Source organism: Pelophylax lessonae (assembly GCF_965119305.1).
Source record: "Pelophylax lessonae genome assembly, chromosome: 2".
Lineage (NCBI taxonomy): Eukaryota > Metazoa > Chordata > Amphibia > Anura > Ranidae > Pelophylax > Pelophylax lessonae.
In genome coordinates, this window is record NC_138769.1 from 454,623,754 (window position 1) to 454,648,811 (window position 25,058).

At 40.6% G+C, this 25,058-nt stretch overlaps 1 protein-coding gene across 1 annotated transcript in view; it reads right to left on the bottom strand.

Annotated features, from left to right (window-relative positions):
- Positions 1 to 25,058, bottom strand: part of VWA3B (von Willebrand factor A domain containing 3B) — a gene marked incomplete at its 3' end in the record, with an annotated part of 264,070 nt that overhangs the window by 129,265 nt on the left and 109,747 nt on the right. The window contains exons 17-18 of the mRNA XM_082245271.1: positions 16,571 to 16,628; positions 16,323 to 16,479 (exon numbers count right to left, since the gene is read on the bottom strand). Of these exons, the coding sequence (XP_082101397.1) occupies positions 16,323 to 16,479; positions 16,571 to 16,628 (215 nt within the window). The remainder of the gene's footprint in view (positions 1 to 16,322; positions 16,480 to 16,570; positions 16,629 to 25,058) is intronic.

Consider the following 25,058-nt stretch of genomic DNA (forward strand, 5'->3'; position numbering starts at 1 on the left):
TCTGGTTCGAAAGCAATACGGTGGATTATGATTTAAGAAAATAACCCCCAAATTCACACAAACCTTGTGAATTTTAAATCCACAGGATTTGCTGTGAATCCATGGTCATGACAAACTCAAACAATACGCCTAGTCATAAACCAAGATCTCTATAAGCCTTATATGTATTGTAGAAGATAATGAAATGAAACAATATAATATTTAAAGAAACTTCTGTGAGGAAGTTTGTAGCTGTCTCTAGTGTTTATGAAAGTCAGTACACAACTTTAAGCCTTCAAGGATTTTTTCCATTCAGTTAAATTCTATGGATCTGCTTAATTATTGCAATTAGTGGAGCTTAGCAGAACATCTGATACATTTTACTAAACAACCTTGTACTAATTGCCTAATATGGGGGAAGTGTCAACAAATATAAATACATAAAGTCATAAAACTTCTTTATAAAAAAAAAAGGTGCAAACTGAACTCTTACAGACAGCACCACTGAACTAATGTACAGTGCTTCAACTTTCATCTTGTGCCTTTGTTTCCAAAAATCCCACATGACAACTCCACCTTCTTTTATAACTTACCCAAATCATCCCAGTATACTAGCTCAATAGCTACAGCTGTATGAAAATCTTTAAAGAGGAAGTAAAGCCAGTGATTTTTCTTGTTCCCCTGAAAGGTAAAGGCATAATGTGCTAGTATGCATCACAAATTAGCACACTATGTGGCGCTAACCTCCAAACAAAGCCCTCGTCGTCCCCACTGGAGGCCATATCCATCTTCAACCTCCTTCCTTTGGGGTCTGCAGACTCCGGCTTTGCTACTGGCCAAAGCCGCGTGATGTCACGGCACAGGGCTCTAAAGAAACGGCACGGGCGCCCGTTCCTTCAGAGCACATGCGCTGATGAGGTCATCGGCACACTGCACAGTAAATATCTCCTAAACGGTGCAAGTTTAGGAGATATTTACAGTACCTATAGGTAAGCCTTATTATAGGCTTACCGAGAGGAACAACTGACAGAGGGGGTTTAACAACTACTTTAATCACTGACTTAAGCCCCGTACACACGCAACGATTATCGGCCGACCGATCATCCGTCTTTTGTCCAGAGTTGTGTTTTGTTGGTTGGAATGTGCCTAGACTGCACACGAATTTTCTCGGCCAACAAAATTCTACTTCAGAAGTGATGTCATGTGTTGGTTTGCTTTCTTTGTGTTCTTTGTTCACTGAGCATGCCCAGACTTGCTCATCAGATTTTTCCCTGTCGAAATCTGTACTGACTGCACAAAAATCGGCCGTTATGTTGACGTCCAACAAAAATTTTATAGTCTGCACACCAGATTTTTTTCGACCGAAAAGTCGGAGTTGCTTGTCGGAAGCATCATACTAACAAGCCGAAAATTGGCAGATCGGACGTTGGACGAAAATTCCCTGCCAATTTTCGACGCCTGTGTACGGGGCTTTAGTCAGGGAGCTTTAATTTGAAACCCAGGATATGATCACAGCCATATGAAATCTAGATTACTAGAACACAAACAAAAGAAAGGATGCACCAGCCGTGTGCATTGCTATAAAAGTGATTTATTCAAAAGCAAAATACCAAAATATTCACAAAAGTAAGTAAAATTAGGCACAACAATAATCCAATAAACCAGTAATAAATCACTTTTATGGTAATGCTAGAGGCTGGTGCACCCTTTCTTTTTGTTTTTGTTCTAGTAACTCTGCTTAACCACTTAAGCCCCGGAGGATTTGGCTGCTCAAAGACGAGGGCCTATTTTGTGATTCGGCACTGCGTGAATTTAACGGACAATTGCGCGGTCGCGCAAAGCTGTACCCAAATGAAATTGACGTCCTTTTCTTCCCACAAATAGAGCTTTCTTTTGGTGGTATTTGATCACCTCTGCGATTTCTACTTTTTGCGCTATAAACAAAAAAAGAGCGACTATGTTGAAAAAATAACAATATTTTTTACATTTTTTTTTTATATGAAATTCCCCCAAAAAATGTAAAAATCAAAATTTTTTAACATTTTAGGCCAATTTGTTTTCAGCTACATATTTTTGGTGAAAAAAATTGCAATAAGCGTATTTTGATTGGTTTGCGCAAAAGTTATTGTGTTAACTATCTACGGGAAAGCTTTATGTCATTTTTATTGTTGTTTTTTTAACTAGTAATGGCGGCGAACTGCGATTTTTTTTGCGGGACTGCGACATTGCGGCGGACAGATCCGACCCTTGACTGACATTTTTTACACTTTTGGGGGTACAAGTGACATTACTACAGTAATCAGTGCTATAAATATGCACTATTTCTGTAAAAATGACACTGGCAGGGAAGGGGTTAACTTTATTGGTAAACAGTGGGTTAAATGTATCCCTAGGGGCGTGATTCTAACTGTGGGGAGCGTGGCTAGTGATGTAACCACAGAGACATACGATCCTACATAGCAGGATCGTACAGTCTCTGCAGTTACATCAGGGAGAATGACAGACGGCTTTGTTTACATTAGCCGCCTGCCTTTCTCCCTCTCCAGCGGGAGATCGCGAGTGGCCGGCGGACATCGGAGCCGCCGGTCACTCGCGCGGGGATGTTAGTGAATGAGCGGGGGCAGGAGCGTGCCCCCGGCGGCGTGCGCTCGCCCCCTAGAGGCTCGTGGGCGAGCGACGTACCCCTACTTTGCTTTGCCCAGTAGGGGCTGACCGCCACAGTAAATAGTCATGCGCCGGTCGGCAAGTGGTTAAGGATCTTCCTTTTCACACATACGGTCCGTTTGTCCGTTTTTCATTCATCCGTTGACGGATGAAAAATGGACATCAATGCATCTCTATGTAAAAACGGATGACAACGGATGATCATCCGTTAACATCCGTTTTCATCCACTTCCATCAATGTCCATTTTTTGGAACGGATGAATGCCCTATTTTTCATCCGTCACAAAAACGGATCGGACGAAAAACAGATGTAAACGGACAAACGGTCCCTTTTTGCATTGGTAGTGGATGTAAAGAAAACGGATGAAAAACGAATGAAAAACGGATGAAAAAACGGATGAAAAACTGATACTTTTTGTCGTAACTGAACTGATGAACTGGACGGACCATATGTGTGAAAGGGGCCTAATACATTACTGGGCCTTGATGGAGGATCAGATTTTGGGACAACATTGTAAGAGTCATATCTTTTATGATTGACTGTATCACAAATGTGGGACTAGTTGTGCTTACTGTTCTTTAGCTCTGATGGTTTTGTATAGTTTTATATGCAATATATATGCTCAGAAAAGTGGAGTATCTAACTAAGAGGGAGATAGGGGTCAATCACTGCAATCCCTGCTACTACACCACTGTTTATAAAAGTGTATGCCACTGCATATATGAAATCCGGACCGGTAGCTGTTATCATGTTTAAAGGACTATGAATAAAATAATCCAGGCAACTAGAAATATTAGAAGGAGGTCAATCCCTGTACTTCTCCCAATACAGGTTTCCTTTAAAAATAAACAGTCATGACATTAGAATTTTAGTTTGTTTTAATTAAGATTTGTAAGCTTATAAAAATTGATGTTTTCTGCCTAAATACCTATGTACGATATATATATATATATATATATATATATATATATATATACAGTATCTCACAAAAGTGAGTACACCCCTCACATTTTTGTAAATATTTCATTATATCCTTTCATGTGCCAGCACTGAAGAAATTACACTTTGCTACAATGTAAAGTAGTGAGTGTACAGCTTGTATAACAGTGTAAATTTGCTGTCTCCTCAAAATAACTCAATACACAGCCATTGTCTAAACCGCTGGCAACAAAAGTGAGTACACCCCTAAGTGAAAATGTCCTAATGGGGCCCAAATAGCCATTTTCCCTCCCTGGTGTCATTTGACTCGTTAGTCTTACAAGGTCTAAGGTGTGAATGGGGAGCAGGTGTGTTAAATCTGGTGTTAGCACTCTCACTCTCTCATACTGGTCTCTGGAAGTTCAACGTGGCACCTCATGGCAAAGAACTCTCTGAGGATCTGAAAAAAAAAATTGTTGCTCTACAGAAAGATGACCTAGGCTATAAGAATATTGCCAAGACCCTGAAACTGAGCTGCAGCACAGTGGTTAAGACCATACAGAGGTTTAACAGGACAGGTTCCACTCAGAACAGGCCTCACCATGGTCGACCAAAGAAGTTGAGTGCATGTGCTACGCGTCATATCCAGAGGTTGTCTTTGGGTAATATACATATGAGTGCTGCCAGCATTGCTGCAGAAGTTGGAGGGGTGGGGGGGTCAGCCTGTCAGTGTTCAAACCATACGCCGGACACACAAACTTGTCTTTATAGCTGTCATCCCAGAAGGAAGCCTCTTCTAAAGATGATGCACAAGAAAGCCCACAAACAGTTTGCTGAAGACAAGCAGACTAAGGACATCGATTACAGGAACCGTGTCCTGTGGTCTGATGAGACCAAGATAAACTTATTTGGTTCAGATGGTGTCAAGCGTGTGGCGGCAACCAGGTGAGGAGTACAAAGACAAGTGTGTCTTGCCTACAGTCAAGCATGGTGGTGGGAGTGTCATGGTCTGGGGCTGCATGAGTGCTGTCGGCACTGGGGAACTACAGTTCACTGAGGGAACCATGAATGCCAACATGTACTGTAACATACTGAAGCAGAGCATGATCCCCTCCCTTCGGAGACTGGGCCGCAGGGCAGTATTCCAACATGATAACGACCCCAAACACACCTCCAAGACGACCACTGCCTTGCTAAAAAAGCTGAGGGTAAAGGTAATGGACTGGCCAAGCATGTCTCCAGACCTAAACCCTACTGAGCATTTGTGGGGCATCCTTAAACGGAAGGTGGAGAAGCGCAAGTTCTCTAACATCCACCAGCTCTGTGATGTCGTCATGGAGGAGTGGAAGAGGATTCCAGTGGCAACCTGTGAAGCTCTGGTGAACTCCATGCCCAAGAGGGTTAAGGCAGTGCTGGAAAATAATGGCGGCCACACAATATTGACACTTTTGGCCCAATTTAGACATTTTTACTTAGGGGTGTACTCATTTTTGTTGCCAGTAGTTTAGACATTAATGGCTGTGTGTTGAGTTATTTTGAGGGGACAGCAAACTGTTGTGACTAACCTAAACACGATACATTGCTTTTAAAAAAAATTCAAGAAGTGTAGTAACTAGAATCCATAGAATCCTAGTGCAAAACCTAACTAGAATCTCACATCTCACACACAGCCTTTGTTGGGTTTTGTTCAGCCGTTGACTTGTCTACTTTTTATTGGACAAGTACCATTTCTTTTCCAATGCCTTCTAAACAGTAGGCTTAACCAGTGGATGATGTAACAGATGTGAGAGAAAGTGAAGTGTTTTGATAATCTATAAAAAGGTTGAGCACAAGATTGATAAATACAGTAAAGTAAGGCGGGGGTATCATCACCTCAGGGGTGCAGGGGAAGTTGTGCCCTCAGCAGCTGTTTATAGCTCTATTAAAATAATATTTCAAGTTGCTGGGTGATGTTTTCTTATTTTGCTGTTCATATACTGTACATAATGTGGATTTTGGCAGTTTTACAAAAACTGATTGAAAAATACCATGTGCGACAGTGTGAGTGAATTAACCAAATGCCGTGTCCAGCACCCAGCACATGGCTTCTTGTAAGGCAATGAGTATTCTAATGAGGAGTATAATGAATTAATCTCCTGAAACAGATCAAGTAATGCACTCTTGTTATCAGGCTATTGAGAGCACACACTGGCTTAATGGTAATGAGGGGCTGCCATAGCAACTTAACATGGATAAAGGGATGTAATATGGAGGGAGGGAAGATTATAGCTGCTGTAATGTTGGCAGGAAACATTGCAGCTGTAATGTTGGCAGGAAAAATAACTTCAGCAGTTGCAGCATAACATGTCTTACCAAAAATAACAACCATAATGATAAAAATCATCTTTGCTTATGAATAACCATAATATTACATAATGCTACAACTCTAAATAGTCAATAGGAAGTTTTAACTTAAAGTAAAGTGGCAAACTACATTCTACAAAATACTTAAGTTTTCTTTCCTTAACCTCCCTGGCGGTATGATTGTTTCCGATTTTAGGTGCTGAAAGCGGTACAATTATTTTGCTAGTAATTCTTAAGGACGAGCAGCCCAAACCAACTATTTACATATGATTTTTTTTTACTGACTGTGCGTTCTTCTTTATAACATCTCGAGTATGATAAAGCTTGAAACACTAAATCATAAATGATAATATAATAAATAACTATAAATAAGTTAAAGTATATATATATATATATATATATATGTATGTGTGTGTATACATGTATATATCTATCTATATATATATATATATATATATATACAAATAAGCAAGTACAGTAAAACTGCAGGAAAGGGCACTGGGGGGCAAACTAATGTCAATTTATTTTGTAATGTAATCGGGCAGAAGATCCGGCCGCCGTATGCTGCAGGGACACATCGTGGGATCCTGGGGACAAGGTATGTAACCTCTACCAGGATCCAGCGATGCTCCCTGGCGGTACCCCTAGTGTGGCTCGGGGTTACCGCTAATGGCACTGGAATTTCACCCCGAGCCACACTCGGAATACCGCTAAGGAGGTTAACATAACATAAAAACATTTCTACACATCATGCAGTATGTAAATACAACAAGCTCCATCTTCACCCAGCATACATCAGTGCAGTGTATTGGTGTGAACTGGGCCTATTAGAAATAATGCATTTCAGCTTGTCATTGTGTTGTGTCTGCGTTGGGCAATGCAGCCCAACATATGTGGTGTGAATAGGCCTATGTTGTATTATGGCCTCATGTACACTGGACATTATCAAAACACCAGTAGAAAGCTATAGCTGTAGAATGCGTTTGTCAGATTTTTTTGCAGTAGCGTTTTTCAGCATTTTTTAGCTTTCTTCAGCTGTAGCGTTTTTTAGCAAAAATATATTCCCACAAAAGCTTATGGCTCAAAAACGCTGATAAACGCCGAAAAGCCATGTTTTTCAGCTTTTTTTGGAATTTTTCAACATTTTCAAGTTTTTATCAGAGTTAGAACATATTTACAGCTGAAAAACGCCTCTTAAAACTCACTAGTTCTGGGGGTTTTTTCCAGCCAGAAAATGCCCCTTGCAAAAAACTGCTGATAGTAGCCTATGTGTGCATGGACACATAGGATAACATGCTAGGGAGTTTACTGGCTGCAGAAAAAACGTCTGACACCAAAAACAGCAGCTGTAAAAATGTCCAGTGTGCATGAGACCTAAATGTAGAGAATTGTAGATTAGCCTTTGGCAACAAAGCAGATAAACTACTTCAATTACTCTTCCAAACAACTGTTAACATATCAGCCAAACAGAAAATGCAAGGTGCATGGATATAGCATGCATCTGGTCAAAATTACGAGGTTTGTATACCAATGCTAGAAGCCTTGCCAACAAGATGGGAGAGCTGAAGCTGCTGATGTATGAGGAGGACTTTGATTTTGTGGGGATTACAGAGACTTGGTTCAACAGCTCTCATGGTTGGCTGGCGACCATTCAGGGGTATTCCCTTTACCGAGATAGAGAAGGTAAAAAAGGGGGAGGGGTATGTCTGTAAATTAAGAACAGTGTACAGGTAAATATGAGGGATGCTATTAATAATGGAGCTATGGATGAGGTAGAATACCCATGGGTAGAACTTCAAAGGGAAGGCACTATGGGGAAAGTAATATTGGGCGTATGCTATAGGCCCCCCAACCAGAGGGAGGAGGGGGAGGCGGACCTCCTTTCACAGATTGGATTGGCAGCAAGGATGGGAAATGTCATTATAATGGGGGACTTTAACTATCCAGATATAGACTGGGCAGAAGGAACCGCGCATTCATCCAAGGCTCAGCAGTTCCTAAATGTTTTGCAGGACAATTTAATGGGTCAGATGGTAAACGCACCGACAAGAAACAATGCGGTACTAGACCTACTGATTACTAACAATACAGACCTGCTCACGGATATAGAAATACGGGGAAACTTAGGAAATAGTGACCATAGATCAATTAGTTTCGGTATTAATCATAGTAATAGGAAACACAAGGACACTGAATTTCAAAAGAGCCAATTTCCCAAAACTGCGCTCTTTGCTAGAAAATATCAAATGGGATAGAACCCTGGGAACAAAGAACATGGAGGAAAAATTAAAGTGCTTCAAGAGCATACTAAACAAAGGGATTGGTCAGTGCATTCCAAAGGGAAATACATTCAAAAGAGCAAAACTAAACCCTGGGTGGCTAAGCTCCAATATAAAAATGCATATTAATACTAAAGAAAAGGCCTTCAAAAAATACAAGGCTGAGGGGTCATTGGCAGCATTCAAGCATTACAAAGAGTGTAATAAGACATGTAAAGGCGAAATCAAGGCGGCTAAAACAGAACACGAGAGACATATAGCGGAAGACAGTAAAAAAAAACCCAAGAAATTCTTTAAGTATATAAATAGTAAGAAAGCAAGACCAGAACACACTGGCCCCATAAAATATGATGAAGGGAAGCTGGCCACAGAGGACAGAGAGAAGGCGAAAGTATTAAATATTGTGTCATATTTAACTAAATATGGTGTCAGCTGATTGCAATGAAGCCAACGTGGTCCCAATATTTAAAATAGGGCTGAGATATATCCCGGGTAACTATAGACCTGTCAGCCTAACATCTGTAGTCTGCAAGATTTTGGAGGGGATGTTAAGAGACTACATACAAGATTTTAGTAATGAAAACGGTATTATTAGTAGTAATCAGAAAGGATGCATGAAAAATCGTTCTTGCCAGACCAATCTATTAATCTTCTACGATGAAGTGAGTTGCCATCTAGATAAAGGAAGGCCTGTGGATGTGGTGTATCTGGACTTTGCAAAGGCATTTGACACAGTTCCCCACAAACGCTTACTGTACAAACTAAGGTACATAGGTATGGACCATAGGGTGAGTACCTGGATAGAGAACAGGCTCCAGGGGAGAGTCCAGAGGGTGGTGATAAATGGGGAGTACTCGGATTGGGCGGGTGTGGAAAGTGGGGTCCTGTCCTGGGACCAATCTTGTTTAATTTATTCATAAACGACCTAGAGGAGGGGATATCTAGCACAAGCTCGGTATTTGTGGATGATACTAAACTAAGCATGCCAATATCTTCTATGCAGAATGTGAAAACCTTAAAAGCAGACCTGAACAGAATAATGGGGTGGGCAACTACATGGCAGATGAGGTTTAATGTTGAAAAATGTAAAGTAATGCACTTGGGCGTCAGAAACACGAAAGCAACCTACTCACTAGAGGGGGAACCTCTGGGTGAATCTAAGATGGAAAAGGACCTGTGGGTACTAGTGGACAACAAGCTTGGCAGTGGCATGCAATGCCAAGCAGCTGCAAGCAAAGCCAACAAAATACTGGCATGTATAAAAAAAGGGGATTCACTCCAGAAATAAATAGATTATTCTCCCACTCTACAATACTCTGGTCCGGCCACATCTGGAGTATTCTGTCCAGTTCTGGGCACCGGTCCTCAGAAGGGATGTGCATGAGCTGGAGAGAGACCAGAGAAGGGCAAAAAAAATAATTAGGGGAATGGAGGACATCAGCTATGAGGAAAGACTACAAACACTGAACTTATTCTCTCTGGAGAAGAGACGCTTGAGGGGGGATATGATATCAATGTACAAATACTGTACTGGTGATGGCCCTTGCATAGGGAACAAACTATTCAGAAAAAAGGGAATACAATAAGACACATGGCCACTCACTAAAACTAGAAGAAAACAGTTTAACCTTAAAATACATAAAGGGTTCTTTACTGTCAGAACAGTAAGGAAGTGGAATTCTGTTCCACAAGCAGTGGTATAGCAGGGAGCATCGATTGTTTCAAAAACTATTAGATGGCCACCTTAAAGACCACAACATACAGGGGTATACAATGTACGGTTAACAGCAAACACACACACACATCATAGGTTGAACTGGATGGACTGATGTCTTTTTCAACCTCACAAACTATGTAACTATGTAAGGTTTTCAATCAGCTGGCAGACCTTTAGGACTCATGGTGCAGTAATCTGCGGCAATGTGCATTACACACGTTGGTGCAATATGATGCCATTCATTTTGAATAGCACCCAAATACACCTTGCAGGGGGGTGTACTTTGAAGCACAGCAGAACACACTAATGCTTATTGTGGTGGGGTTCACTGCAGAGAATGTTGCATGCTTGATTTTTGGTCCAATGTTGTGCTTTGGACAACCTATTGAAATAAATGGGCTTCCCAAACACAATGCATGTTAACATGCAACACAGTGCACACTAACACCCTTGCATTTACCACAACAAAACAGACCAGAATGGTGTGAATGGGCCTTTGGATTTGTATTGATCATGAAAGCACAATCAGTGTCTAGAACTGCAAAGCTAGCTACTGTATTGAGACAATATGGCTGTTCACATGTACATACTGTATATAATTACCAACTATATACAGAATTAAGATTTATTTTTCATGTTCAAAGGTTTTTATTGAGCGAAAACAGCAATTACAATATCAGTTAAGCTGTAAGGCTTTAATATGCAGGTAAAACAAAGCCTAAAAACATTGAAAATCCAATAGTGATAGAACACCGATTAGTATGGGAACTATGGTTTTTCAGTGCTTGATACACGAGGCAACAGGTATCATAGTATATAATCTCCAAATGTACAGAGCTAAAAAGTGAATCATAAAATGTACAGTAGAAATGACCTTAAGCAGTAATCAAACCATAAATTGAAAATGAAAATGACAAATTTACACTTGAATTCAGAATACAAGTGAATAAAATTATTTTATTCATGCTAATGTGCTTTACACAACAAACAGTATGTGACTGTGAATGCAAATGTGATGACTGACCACAATTGTGCAGGTCATACACAAAACAATCCGCTTTGGGTTGGCATTTTCAGTTAAAACTGGCAGTGAGGAGGTAACAAATCACCCTGTCACTGCCTGTCAAACAACTGCTATGATAGCCACACATCTTAAAGAACCCTTTCAGCCCCCTTCTTCCCTCAGAATCCCCTTAGGGCTGTTAAGTTCCATGCACCTTCAAATCCCAGCTCCCCTCCCCAACTTCATCCCACATAGATGATATAGATGCCAATCAGTTCTCAAAGTGACAGCAAAGCAGCAGCATTTTTTCCTTCCAGTGACACCACCAACGCAAAGACATTACCGTCGCAAGGACATTTTTTCCTTCCAGTGACACCACCAGCGCAAAGACATTACCGTCACAAGGACATTTTTTCCTTCCAGTGAAACCACCAACGCAAAGACATTACTGTCACAAGGACATGTTTTCCTTCCAGTGACACCACCAGCGCAAAGACATTACCATCACAAGGACATTTTTTCCTTCCAGTGACACCACCAACGCAAAGACATTACTGTCACAAGGACATTTTTTCCTTCCAGTGAAACCACCAACGCAAAGACATTACTGTCACAAGGACATGTTTTCCTTCAAGTGACACCACCAATGCAAAGACATTACCATCACAAGGACATTTTTTCCTTCCAGTGACACCACCAACGCAAAGACATTACCGTCACAAGGACATTTTTTCCTTCCAGTGACACCACCAATGCAAAGACATTACCATCACAAGGACATTTTTTTCCTTCCAGTGACACCCCCAATGCAGAGACACTTTTTCCTTTGTCATTGTTAGTCCCATATCTGTGCACAAATTTTAAATGCTTCAGTTTGCTGTGATGGTACTGCCACTGGTACTATTTAAGTTCATGTCACAAACATTATATACAGTACAAACATTATGCCATTATTAGCCCCGGAAGAGGGGTGGGGGTGGGGGGGAGGGACGCAGTATGCCATCCTCATCCTGGGCACTGGATGACCTTGTTCTGGCAATGCAGGTGGCTATAATTAATTACGTTTTTGGGGAAGAGTGGTAGTTGGTATTTAAAGGAGGAAGGCAAGATAGTCAGAATGCTAAGATGATATCGGTTGCAAGGGATTTCTTATATTACACTTACCTGTAGGTATATTACAAAGTGAAGAAAAGGAAGTTGAGAAGAGATTTTTTTTTTCTTTACTGCGCATAAATGTGAATTGGGAAAAAACATATTTACTTTTTATTTTATTTTATTTTTTCATTTTAATTTAATAACAAGAAAGTCACAATGCAGATGTTTCACATAGACAGTTTAGTATTGTGCAGGCAGTGCTAAATGTATTCAGTTTATTACTAAACAAATTCATATTTTTTTGCCCTTCTGATTCTGGAACTGGCATTTTCAGCATACAGCTATATTATTTTGAACAATTTAAAAGCTTTTTGTTGCTATTTGTTACCATTACATGCAATGATTATCACACAAAAATTGCTCTCATTACATAGTGACTGGGAGGTCTTTGTGTGTGCATCTAGCATTACTGATATGGGCCAGTAATACTAATATTCTATATAAATATTGTGCCGATATTACAAACAACAAGTGCACAGTAAATTCATTAAAAAAATATAATTATGGGAGATAAATAATCATCAAAGCTTGCAGCTGCTGTTTTTGATAAATTGTTTATAAAAAAAATGAACACCAGCATTGTGAACAGAACTATATTTGAGTTAAAGTGTCATTTTATAACGGTGGAAGAAAGAGATAAATGGAATTAGCTCTATGCTGCCCTGCAGTGGTGACAAATTAAGAGCACCCAACTCTGTATACTAGTACTCTGTAGCCAGAACAAATTTAACTTCTATCCATTTTTTTACGTACTCATTTTAAAATATAAATATTTTCCTACAATTGATGTACTGTTTTTTTTTTTTTTTTTTATTTTAACAATAAAATATCATATCTAGCAACACTGCAGGTTTTGGATTTCCCACAAAAGGACAATTAGGATTACGGACATAAAACAAATTATTCCGGATGGTTGCACTTCCAAAAATCCTCTTTATTGAAGATCATGTGACTGGTGGTTAACAGAAGGAGTCGGGGACAATGATGTAGATGCATATTGCGCAAATATTAGCGCTTAGTCATTACCTATTGGAACTAGCCACCACAATCACTTATATGAAAGTGGGGGGTGTCATGGCGCTCTTCCAATATCCCAAGGTGATACAAGGAATGTGGGTGGATGGGAGGGGGGGGGTTATGGGGCTGCGTGGGGGGTAACAAAGTTTGGTACTGTAGGGAAGCTATAGTCCGCGGCAGCCGGCTGAAGCGTGGAGAAGCCCTGAGAGATGCAAGAAAGGAGAGAGCGGCGCCAGCTTAGTATAGTACAAGTTTATTTAACACTGTTAAAATTGGTGACTCACTGTCCGAGGTTGGGTGAGACCGGTACACAAAGACTGTTAGGGTCATCCATCTTCCTCTTCCAGGATAGTGGTCATAGGAGAAGGTGGTGAGGTTCCAGAGGTATAGCCGAGCCGCTGTGGGGCTGCTAGTTGTCACTGGCCGCTGCGGAGCATGCACAACAGGGCTCCGGCTGCCGACTTCTGATCCCTGATGACATCACTTCCTGGCAGGAGAAAAATAGGGGTTGCACGCGTTCAGAGCATCCGTGCTCCTTCGCCTGACGAAGGAGCACGGATGCTCTGAACGCGTGCAACCCCTATTTTTCTCCTGCCAGGAAGTGATGTCATCAGGGATCAGAAGTCGGCAGCCGGAGCCCTGTTGTGCATGCTCCGCAGCGGCCAGTGACAACTAGCAGCCCCACAGCGGCTCGGCTATACCTCTGGAACCTCACCACCTTCTCCTATGACCACTATCCTGGAAGAGGAAGATGGATGACCCTAACAGTCTTTGTGTACCGGTCTCACCCAACCTCGGACAGTGAGTCACCAATTTTAACAGTGTTAAATAAACTTGTACTATACTAAGCTGGCGCCGCTCTCTCCTTTCTTACAATCACTTATATACAGCTCTAATGTGTCATTATTAGGTTACAGGTAAACAAACTAATTAAAAACAGTACTCAGCCATTATCAAAAAGAAAACCCGGTACATTCACTCACTAACACACTAGGACACACCTGTAAGAAGTCAGAATGAGTCTGAGTTTCTGTCCGAAATCAGCCATGTCTACATAATTCTTTCCCCAATAAAGAACATAGAGGAGCAGCTAAAATACTTAACCTAGGACACTAGTGAAGATAGTCACATGCTAATTATACTGTATGCTGTAGATACCAAGGTAATATTAATCCTCTTATGCCAAGGTAGAATCAATCCTCTTATCCCTCTATCCAACCTAATTTAGTGGGACAATCAAAATTTTCCTTTTGAAAAAGAATTGGTTTAATTTAAACATTGTCATTGCTGGCTGGATTAGGGTGGGGTTTGGGCAAATTTGGCTAGAGCACTTATTATTGTTTTTAGTTAAAGTCATATTTTATAGTACGTTTACATTTTTACAAGCTTGATTTACTTTAGTAAATGTATTGAATATTGCAGATTAGTTAATAAGGAGGGTGCTCAATGACACATTGGGGTTGATTTACTAAAACTGGACAGTACAAAATCTGGAGCAGCTCAGCAGGCCCGGACTGGGACAAAAAATAAGCCCGGGCATTTTAAACTGAGCAGCCCATTGTTTTTTTTTAAACCAACTTACAAATAATGACAATTACCGTTTTCTTGATGTCTTTTGTTATATTTAGCCTGCTTCAGTCACTGTAGATTATTAATCATTTGGAAATATGTAATTATATGATAATAAAATAATGAATGCAATATATATTTTTTATGATTTTTTTTTTACACTGTACCTTTAACTTTTTTTTTTCAACTTTATTGCTATTACAAGGGATGAACAACATCTCTTGTAATAGCATGACAAGTTCTCTTTATGGAGAGATCTGAGGTATATTAGACCCCAAATCTCTCCTCTGGTCTCCAATGCAGCAAATCAGACACAGATCAAACAAAGAACTGAAACAGGAAGTGACTAACTCCTCGTTGCTTTCTGTTTCTGACTCTCACTGTGTGCCTAGAACTGGATGCATCCTTACCGGGCTCTCCGATTGCATGGGAGAGCCCAGTAAAGGTGGCCAGAGGGGGGTGGGATCCCTTTCCGCTGCCTGTAGAAGTAATCCAATGGCTTGGTAGCCACCTGGATTACTTTTATCTTGTGCAGAATCACTGGTGCTAAAGAATGATATCTCGATCATTGCCATTTTTCTTTTTAATTTTGGTGTGGGGTTCCCCACCAGGATCCTCAGAGCACAAGCCACATATCATAAGTCGGATTAGTTAAGATGATGTTCCGACTTGGGTGCGACTTACATTCAAATCAATGGGCTGAAATCATGCCTAAGTTGGATCAAGATAGTGCAGGATCCTTTTCCAAAGTTGGACTGACACGAGTCGGACAAGTTAAGACGGCTCTCATAGGGAACCATGGATTTTGAAATGTCATGCTACTTGTGCTCTCCAAGTTGGAGTATATGTCGGACCAGTATGAACTGGCCCTTATTGCCAAAGCCTAATTGAACAAACTGAAGTTTGAAGATGATTGGCTACCATGCACAGCTGCATCAGATTTTGCACTCTTCAGTTTTTACTAAATCAACTCATGTGTCTTTCTTTTAAAGCCTGTCTCCAGGCAAATATCCCTTATTCCCCTTCCACCCTCCTCTTCTCTGCTAATTTGGCATGACATACAAATGCCCAAAATGCTCCAATCCCAAGTCTTCTGTTTTCATAAGGAGAGGTTGTTCATGTTACTGCCTGCGTGATATTCACACTTCCTATTGCTGTCCAGCGGTGGGGGTCCTCTCAGAATCCAGTAGAGGAGTGATGTCAATATGATGGGACTGTAGGGGTCCAGCCAGTGGCTGTACACCTGCAGCTCTGGATTAGATGCCCCCCACACTCTCAATTATTGCATCTTGCTTTACAAGGTAAGGAAAAAAAAAACATGCATAATCAGTTATACGGGAGAAGCATGGGGTTAATTTTTTGCCTGCAAATTGGCTTTATTAACTGAAAATCTATATCAGCCACGAAGTCTACTGTTTTTGTAAGATAGCCGACTCGCAAACTAATATTGTGAGAAGGAACAGAAAGCACAGTTATGTAGCACTGCAAAGCAGAACGCAAAGCCTGAATATTTATTCAGTATATAAATTATAAATAGAAACAAAAAAAAATTCATAACATAATTTTTGTCCAGCTGATTTATTTTATATCTAAAAAATTTAAAAGATTGTATATTTCCTTTAAATGTTGTAAAATTTTTCAAATGATGGTCATTATTTTGCACAAAAGTGCACTTACCTCATCAAACACTTTGGAAACGACATGCTTGTCAAGGACTGAAATATATTTAGAAGAGTGTGGAACAGTTGTTGGGGCCAAGGCGTCCATTATAGTGAGCCTTCTAGCAACCAGCCCATGTGTCCTCAGCCAGCGAGATGAAGAAATATCTAGGCCACTAAAATATAACATAATAATGTAACAATTCCTATCAATAATAATAATGACATAATGTAAAGTAATAAAAGTAAAGAAGTCTGAAGACTTACTTTTTAGGTTTTCTTTTAGGTTTTTTTTGCACGCTGTTGCTCTCTACAATGTTTAAATCTGTAAAGAAATAAAAACTATATTGTTTTATTTCAGCTACTGTCCGTGTCTAGCTGGTTAAAATCAGAGAAAAACAATTAAAAACATAGTGCATGTGACAGTTTTTCTTTATTATTTTAGATATTAATTGGTCATACATGTATGCCCCATTTAAAATAACTGCTTCTTTACAATTTATAATCAAATGTATTTCCACTTCTGAAGCCAAATTGGAAAAACACCTACTGTATGATTGTTGTATGTTCCTATTCACAAAGCATAACCTTAAAAATATTTACAAATCATTGCTTACCCCTTTTATTTTTTTGCTAAAATTGTTATTTAGCTCTTCTCTTTAATGTAATGTTTTTTTTTTTTTGTAGATTATTTATTTATTTATTTAGGTAGATAGTAAGGAAGTGCAAAATAACGATACAGTCATTATACCAGGACGATTGTTACAAATTGAAAACAGGCAAAAAAAAAAAAAACTGCCCCACGTTATATCTTCTCAGTAAACCCATATTAAATGTTACCAAAACTAAAGGTATGCACCATAGCCTCCCTGATGCCAACTAAATTTTTCATTGTGCATAATAGGAAAAGAGGGAGGAAAGGGGTGTAACAGTATAGAGAAAAATCTAGGAAGGGAAGAAAGAAAAAAGAGAGGTGTAAAGGATGGGGAATCAGGAAGGCAAGGGGAATGTAATAGGAGGACCAGAAACAGAAAGGGGGAATGGACAATATCTGGGCCCACAATGTTGACATGCAATGAAGGCATGGCACCAGTGGTGTATCATTCATGCGTGCAGGGTGTTCCCTGCACACGGGCCTGAGGGGGGGGGGGGGCGCTGTGACCCCCATACAGCACCCATGGTTTACAGTCGGGGTGATTTGTTCAGACCCCTGATATCTCACCAAAGCCCACCAGCAGGGCTGATAAAAAAAAAGAAATAAATCAATAAATATCAAAAAAATTAAATTGTAAAAAAAATGATAAAAATATATTATCATGTAAAAAACTACTGACACAATCCCCCTGCCCTAAAAAATATATAAATACATTGTAAAAAATATTTGAAAAATCAAATTGATAAAATTGTAAAAAATAGTGAAAATAAAAAATTCTGACAATCTCCACTGCTCTACTTACACCATCCACTGCCCTACTGACACCATCCACTGGCCCCCAAAAAGCATACTCCTCGTCTGCACATACTACCCACCTCCATACACTCCACACCCCTCTTCTGTACAAATTACCCACCGCCATACACTCCATACTCCTCTTCTGCACATACTACCCACCTCCATACACTCCATACTGAACTTCTGCACATACTACCCACCTCCATAAACTCCATACTCCTCGTCTGCACATACTACCCACCTCCATACACTCCACACCCCTCTTCTGTACATATTACCCACCTCCATACACTCCATACTCCTCTTCTGCACATACTACCCACCTCCATACACTCCATACTGATCTTCTGCACATACTACCCACCTCCATAAACTCCATACTCCTCGTCTGCACATACTACCCACCTCCATACACTCCACACCCCTCTTCTGTACATATTACCCACCTCCATACACTCCATACTCCTCTTCTGCACATACTACCCACCTCCATACACTCCATACTCCTCTTCTGCACATACTACCCACCTCTATAAACTCCATACTCCTCTTCTGTACATACTACCCACCTCCATACACTTCACACCCCTCTTCTGTCCATATTACCCACCTCCACACGCTCCATACTCCTCTTCTGCACATACTACCCACGTCCATACACTCCATACACCTTTTCTGCACATACTACCCACCTCCATACACTCCATACTCCTCTTTTGCATATAATACCCACCACCATACACTCCATATTCCTCTTCTGCACATACTACCCACCTCCATACACTCCATACTCCTCTTCTATACATATTACCCACCTCCATACACTCCATACTCCTCTTCTGCACATACTACCCACCTCCATACACTCCATACTCCTCTTCTGCATATACTACCCACCTCCATACACTCCACACCCCTCTTCTGTAAATATTACCCACCTCCATACACTCCATACTCTTCTTCTGCACATACTACCCACCTCCATACACTCTATATTCCTCTTCTGCACATACTATCCACCTCCATAAACTCCATGCTCCTCTTCTGCACATACTACCCACCTCCATACACTCCACACCCCTGTTCTGTACATATTACCCACCTCCATACACTCCATACTCCTCTTCTGCACATACTATTCACCTCCATACACTCCATACTCCTCTCTGCACATACTACCCACCTTCATACACTCCATACCCCTCTTCTGCACATACTACCCACCTCCATACACTCCATACTCCTCTTCTGCACATATTATCCACCTCCATACACGCCATACTCCTCTTCTGCACATACTACCCACCTCCATACACTCCATAATCCTCTCCTGCACATACTACCCACCACCATATACTCTATACTCCTCTTCTGCACATACTACCAACCTCCATACACTCCACACCCCTTTCCTGTACATACTACCCCCCTTCAAATTCCTCGCACTCCTCTCCTTCACATAATACCCACCACCATACAGTCTATATTCCTCTACTACATATACTACCCACAACCATACATTCCCATATTTCTCTTCTTCACATACTACCCACCTCCATACACTCCACACCACTCTCCTGTACATACTACCAACTTCCATACACTCCGCACTCCTCTCCTGCACATAATACCCACCTCCATACACTCCATACTCCTCTTCTGCACATAATACCCACCACCATACACTTCGCACCCCCTCTCTGCACATACTACCCACCACCATACACTCTTTACTCCTTTCCTGTACATACTACTCACCTCCATACGCTGCGCACTTCTCTCCTGCACATACTACCCACCACCGTACTTTCCGCACTGTACATTCCCTATTTAACATTACCACATTCTGCACTATGTAAGTCATCTCAGACTCTATTAAAACATACACCCTTTAGGCCACGTCCAATATTTAACGCAATTTAAGGCCCGGGACGCTTTTTTGTTTTTTTTTATCAATGCCTAGGACCCACTTTTTATCTTGCACACAGGCCCACTGATTTATTGATATGCCCCTGCATGGCACACCAACGTCACCAAATGACAAAATCTCCAAGTATTCTGAGGTAAAAATAAGGGTATTCCAGTAGAATATTAGAAGTAGAACTACTTCTTTTGGAAAGCATCTTCTTTCTCTTTAACAGTTGAATAAATATCCTCCATGTATGCATTGTTTTTGAGGGGGATAGAGAGTTTTGATTTCCCAAATTAACCCTGTCTGCACTGTGCTGGCAGTTCTTTAATATTTTGTGAGTACAGACAGTTCTGCACATCTAGTTTATGACTGATAAAGAAGATCTTCAGGCCTGGATAGTACATTGTATGCTAATAAACTTTAACCACTTGCCTACTGGGCACTTTCCCCCCCTTCCCATCCAGGCCAATTTTAAGTTCTCACGCTTTGAATGACAATTGCGCGGTCATGCTACACTGTACCCATATGAAATTTTTATCATTTTTTTCACACAAATAGAGCTTTCTTTTGGTGGTATTTAATCATCTCTGGGTTTTTTATTTTTTACAAAAAAAAAGAAAAAAGACAGAAAATTTTGAAAAAAAAAAGTGTTTTTCTTATTTTCTGCGAGTAAATTTTGAAAATAAATACATTTTTCTCCGTCACTGATGTGCGCTGATGAGGCGGCACTGATGGGCACTGATAGGCTGAACTGATGGGCACTGATGAGGTGGCACTTATGGGCACTGATGAGGTGGCACTTATGGGCACTGATGAGGTGGCACTTATGGGCACTGATGAGGTGGCACTGATGAGGAGGTACTAATATGCCGCACTGATGAGCACTGATAGGCGGCACTGATAGGCGGCACTGATGAGCACTGATAGGCGGCACTGATGAGCACTGATAGGTGGCACTGCTGGGCACTGAGAGGTGGTACTGCTGGGCACAGAGGTGGCACTGCTGGGCACTGAGAGGCAGCACTGACGGGCGGCACTGATGGGCACTGATAGGCGGCACTGATGGGCACTGGCGGGTGGCACTGATGGACACTGATGGGTGGCACTGATGGGTGGCACTGATGACCACTGATGGGCAGCACCATCAGTGCCCACACTCAGTGCCCATAGTGTTGCCAGTCAGTGCTCATCAGTGCCTAGATGATCAGGCACTGATGGGCACTGACTGGCAGCACTATGGGCACTGATTGTGGGCACTGATGGGGGGCACTGTGGGCACTGATGGTGGGCACATTGTTTTTTTTTTTACCTCTGTAGTAATCAGGGCACTGGTGATCGGTGCCCTGATTACATTCCACTGTGTCCCAGACGGCTGATCGGTTCTCCTCCTTCCTCACACTGCAGTCTCCGTGTGAGGGAGGAGCGCTGGCGATGAGAGATGATCTCATATGTTTACATATGAGATCATCTCTCATTGCATGGGCCGATCACGTGGTAAATGGCTGCTGTGATTGGCCATTTACCATGATCTGTGATTGGCTGTGTCCAAGGGACACGGCCAACACAGATTTTCCCCGATGCGCGCTCGCGGGAGCGCGTGGGGAGACTGTGTCTGGGAGGCCGTATAAAGAAAGCCTCCCGGAAATGTGAGTCCGCGCTGTAGCCGTCTATCGGCTATAGCGCGGATGGCAGGAGGTTAAAAAGTGTCCCTTACTTTGCCTATTATCTTTATATTCTAAAATATGCTGCCTATGGTGTCCTTTGTTTAAACATATCCAAAGAAACAACTAGAGAGGTATGAAATACATTTAAATGTTTTTAGGTATGCTGTGTGAATGGAAACATACAAACACATAACTCCCTACTTTTTGAAATGAGAATTAGGGACACCTATTAGCAAAAGTATGTAGGCATAGGACACACTTCCTGCAACACTCCACCTTAACTTCTCCATGCCTAAGCCTTTTTCTGACATTTGTTGGTTACAAGATAAAATTATTATTTCTTGCTAGAAAATTACTTAGAACCTCCAAATATTATTTTTATATATATATATATATATATATATATATATATATATATATATATATATATGTATTTTTTTTTTTTAGCAGAGACCCTAGAGAATAAAATGGTGATTGTTGCAATATTTTATGTCACACTGTATTTGCGCAGAATTAAAAAAAAACAGTAAAGTTAGCCCAATTTTTTTGTATAATGTGAAAGATGATGTTATATGGAGTAAATAGATGATACCTAACATGTCATGCTTTAAAATTGCACACACTCATGGAATGGTGACAAACTACGGTACTTTCCATAGGCCACGTTTTAAAAAAAAATTAACGGTTACCTGTTTAGAGATACAGAGGAGGTCTTGTGCTAGAATTATTGCTCTTGCTCTAACTACCATGGCGATACCTCACATGTGTGGTTTGAACACCGTGTACATATGTGGGCGCATCTTACATATGCCTTTGCTTCTGCGCGCGAGTACGGAGGGACTGGGCGCTTTCAATTTTAATTTTTTTTCTTTTCTTTATTTTATTTTTTTATTTTTAAGCCATCCCTTAACATTTTTTTTTTTTTTTTTAACTTTTATTGCTGTCACAAGGAATGTAACAATTTATGGAGGGATCTGGGGTCTAAAAGACAACAAATCCCTCCTCTGCACTTAAAAGCATTCAAAACGGCAAGTTTGGCTGTTTTGAATACTGAAATTTTTTAAAAAATCTGGTGCCTTTAGGGCTCTAGTAACAAGAAGTGGTGTCATGACATCGCTTCCGGGTTACTACACTGGAGACCTGATCAAAGCCAAATCCGGTCAGGTGGGAGACCCGGCCGAGCTGTGGAAGGCTTAGCCGCATCACTTGTTATTATAAGAAAGCCAACCATCAGCTCTAAACAAAGGTACTAGACCCACAGGTGCTTTTTTTACCACTACTATATGTTTATACTGGCTTTTTAAATTTACAAATGCAGCAATTCATAAATTGGATTAAACGTTTAGCACTGGTAAACACTTTTGAAAGCTAAAATTTTATATACAACTATCTAGATGAGACCAAAATGAGGGACAAAGGAGGAGGAAAGAGGGAGAGAGAAACCTTGTTCCAAGTCAGGGACAGTTTTTCGATATCAGGGACAGTTGGAAGTAGGGGGCGTTTATCAAATTTGACTGCTAATTTGGGTATTAGGAAAGTTCAGTTTTACAAGTAAATATTGCAGATGTCTGCATGTCACATGAGTGCAGAGGAGGGCAATCTCCTCTAGAAATCAATGCAGCAGTATTTCCAACTGAAGATTTGTCACGTGCTTATGTGATTACAAACTGATGATATGTTTATCAGCATGAAGAACGTATGCTGTAACTCACCACAGTACAAAACTCTGTACTGACATTGCAGTTTTTATTATGTCATGAAGCATGAATGGGCTTTTTTAATTAAACAGCAGTATAAGAGTAAATGGCAGTAATTGGTGTAACATCTTTACCTGGGGAAGTCAAATCATTTTAACGTTCAAGATTTTTATTGGTTTTCTTGACATAGTACATAGGACATAGTACATAGACATATAGTTAATAATATAAGGCACAATATACTTAAGGTAATACAGTTGTGCTCATACGTTTACATACCCTGGCAGAATTTATGATTCTTGGCCATTTTTCTGAGAATATGAATTATAACACAAAAACTTTTCTTTCACTCATGGTTAGTGTGTGGCTGAAGCCATTTATTATCAATCAACTGTGTTTACTCTTTTTAACTCATAATGACAACAGAAAATACCCAAATGGCCCTGATCAAAAGTTTACATACCCCAGTTCTTTATACCATGTATTGCCCACTTTAACATCAATGACAGCTGGAAGTCTTTTGAGGTATTTGTGGACGAGGCTGTTTATCTTTTCAGATGGTAAAGCAGCCCATTCTTCCTGGCAAAAAGCCTCCAGTTCCTGTAAATTATTGGGCTGTCTTGCATGAACTGCACGTTTGAGATCTCCCCAGAGGGGCTCAAGGATATTGAGGTCAGGAGACTGAGATGGCCACTCCAGAACCTTCAATTTATTCTGCTGTAGCCAATGACAGGTCGACTTGGCCTTGTGTTTAGGATCATTGTCATGCTGGAATGTCAAAGTATGTCCCATGTGCAGCTTCCGGGCTGATGAATGCAAAAAATGCCATCAATTCTGACCAAATTTCCTGTGCCTTTGTAGCTCCCACGTTCCCAAAACATCAGTGATCCACCTCCGTGTATCACAATGGGAATGGTGTACCTTTCATCATAGGCCTTGTTGACTCCTCTCCAAATGTAGCGTTTACGGTTGTGGCCAAAAAGCTCAATTTTGGTCTCATCACTCAAAATGACTTTGTGCCAGAAGGTTTGAGGCTGGTCTCTGTGCTGTTTGGCGTATTGTAAGCACGATACCTTGTGGCATTTGCTTAGTAGTGGCTTTCTTCTGGCGACTCAATCATGTAGCCCATCTTTCTTTAAGTGCCTCCTTATTGTGCATCTTGAAACAGCCACACCACATGTTTTCAGAGAGTCCTGTATTTCACCTTAAGATATTTGTGGGTTTTTCTTTGCATCCCGAACAATTTCCTGGCAGTTGTGGCTGAATTCCTATTTGGTCTACCTGACCGTGGTTTGGTTTCAATAGAACCCCTCATTTTCCACTTCTTGATTAGAGTTTGAACACTGCTGATTGGCATTCTCAATTCCTTGGATATCTTTTTAAATCCCTTTCCTGTTTTATACAGTTGAACTATCTTTTCCCGCAGATCCTTTGACAATTCTTTTGCTTTCCCCATGAGTCAGAATCCAGAAACGTCAGTGCAGCACTGGATGAAAGATGCAAGGGTCTGTCAGGAGTCCAGAAACTCATTGACCTTTTATACACACACACTAATTACAAGCAAACAGATCACAGGTGAGGATGGTTACCTTTAATAGCCATTCAAACCCCTTTGTGTCAACTTGTGTGCATGTTATCAGGCCAAAATCACCAAGGTATGTAACCTTTTGATCAGGGTAATTTAGGTAGTTTCTGTTGTCATGATTTAAAAAGAGTAAACGCAGTTGATTGATAATAAATGTCTTCAGCCAAAGACTAACCATGAGTGAAAGAAAAGTTTTTGTGTTATCATTCATATTCTCTGAAAAATTGCCATTAAATCATTCATTTTGCCAGGGTATGTAAACTTATGAGCACAACTGTAAATAAATAAAGGAGGAACATAAAAGTATAACTGACATTGAAATGTAACCCTAAAAAAAGAAAGTAGGGCTATAGCAGATTTGTTAACCAAATCAAAGAGTTAAACAAGATATTAAAAGGATCAGTACTGTATAGAGTATTAGTACTATAGTTTATCGTTTTTAAC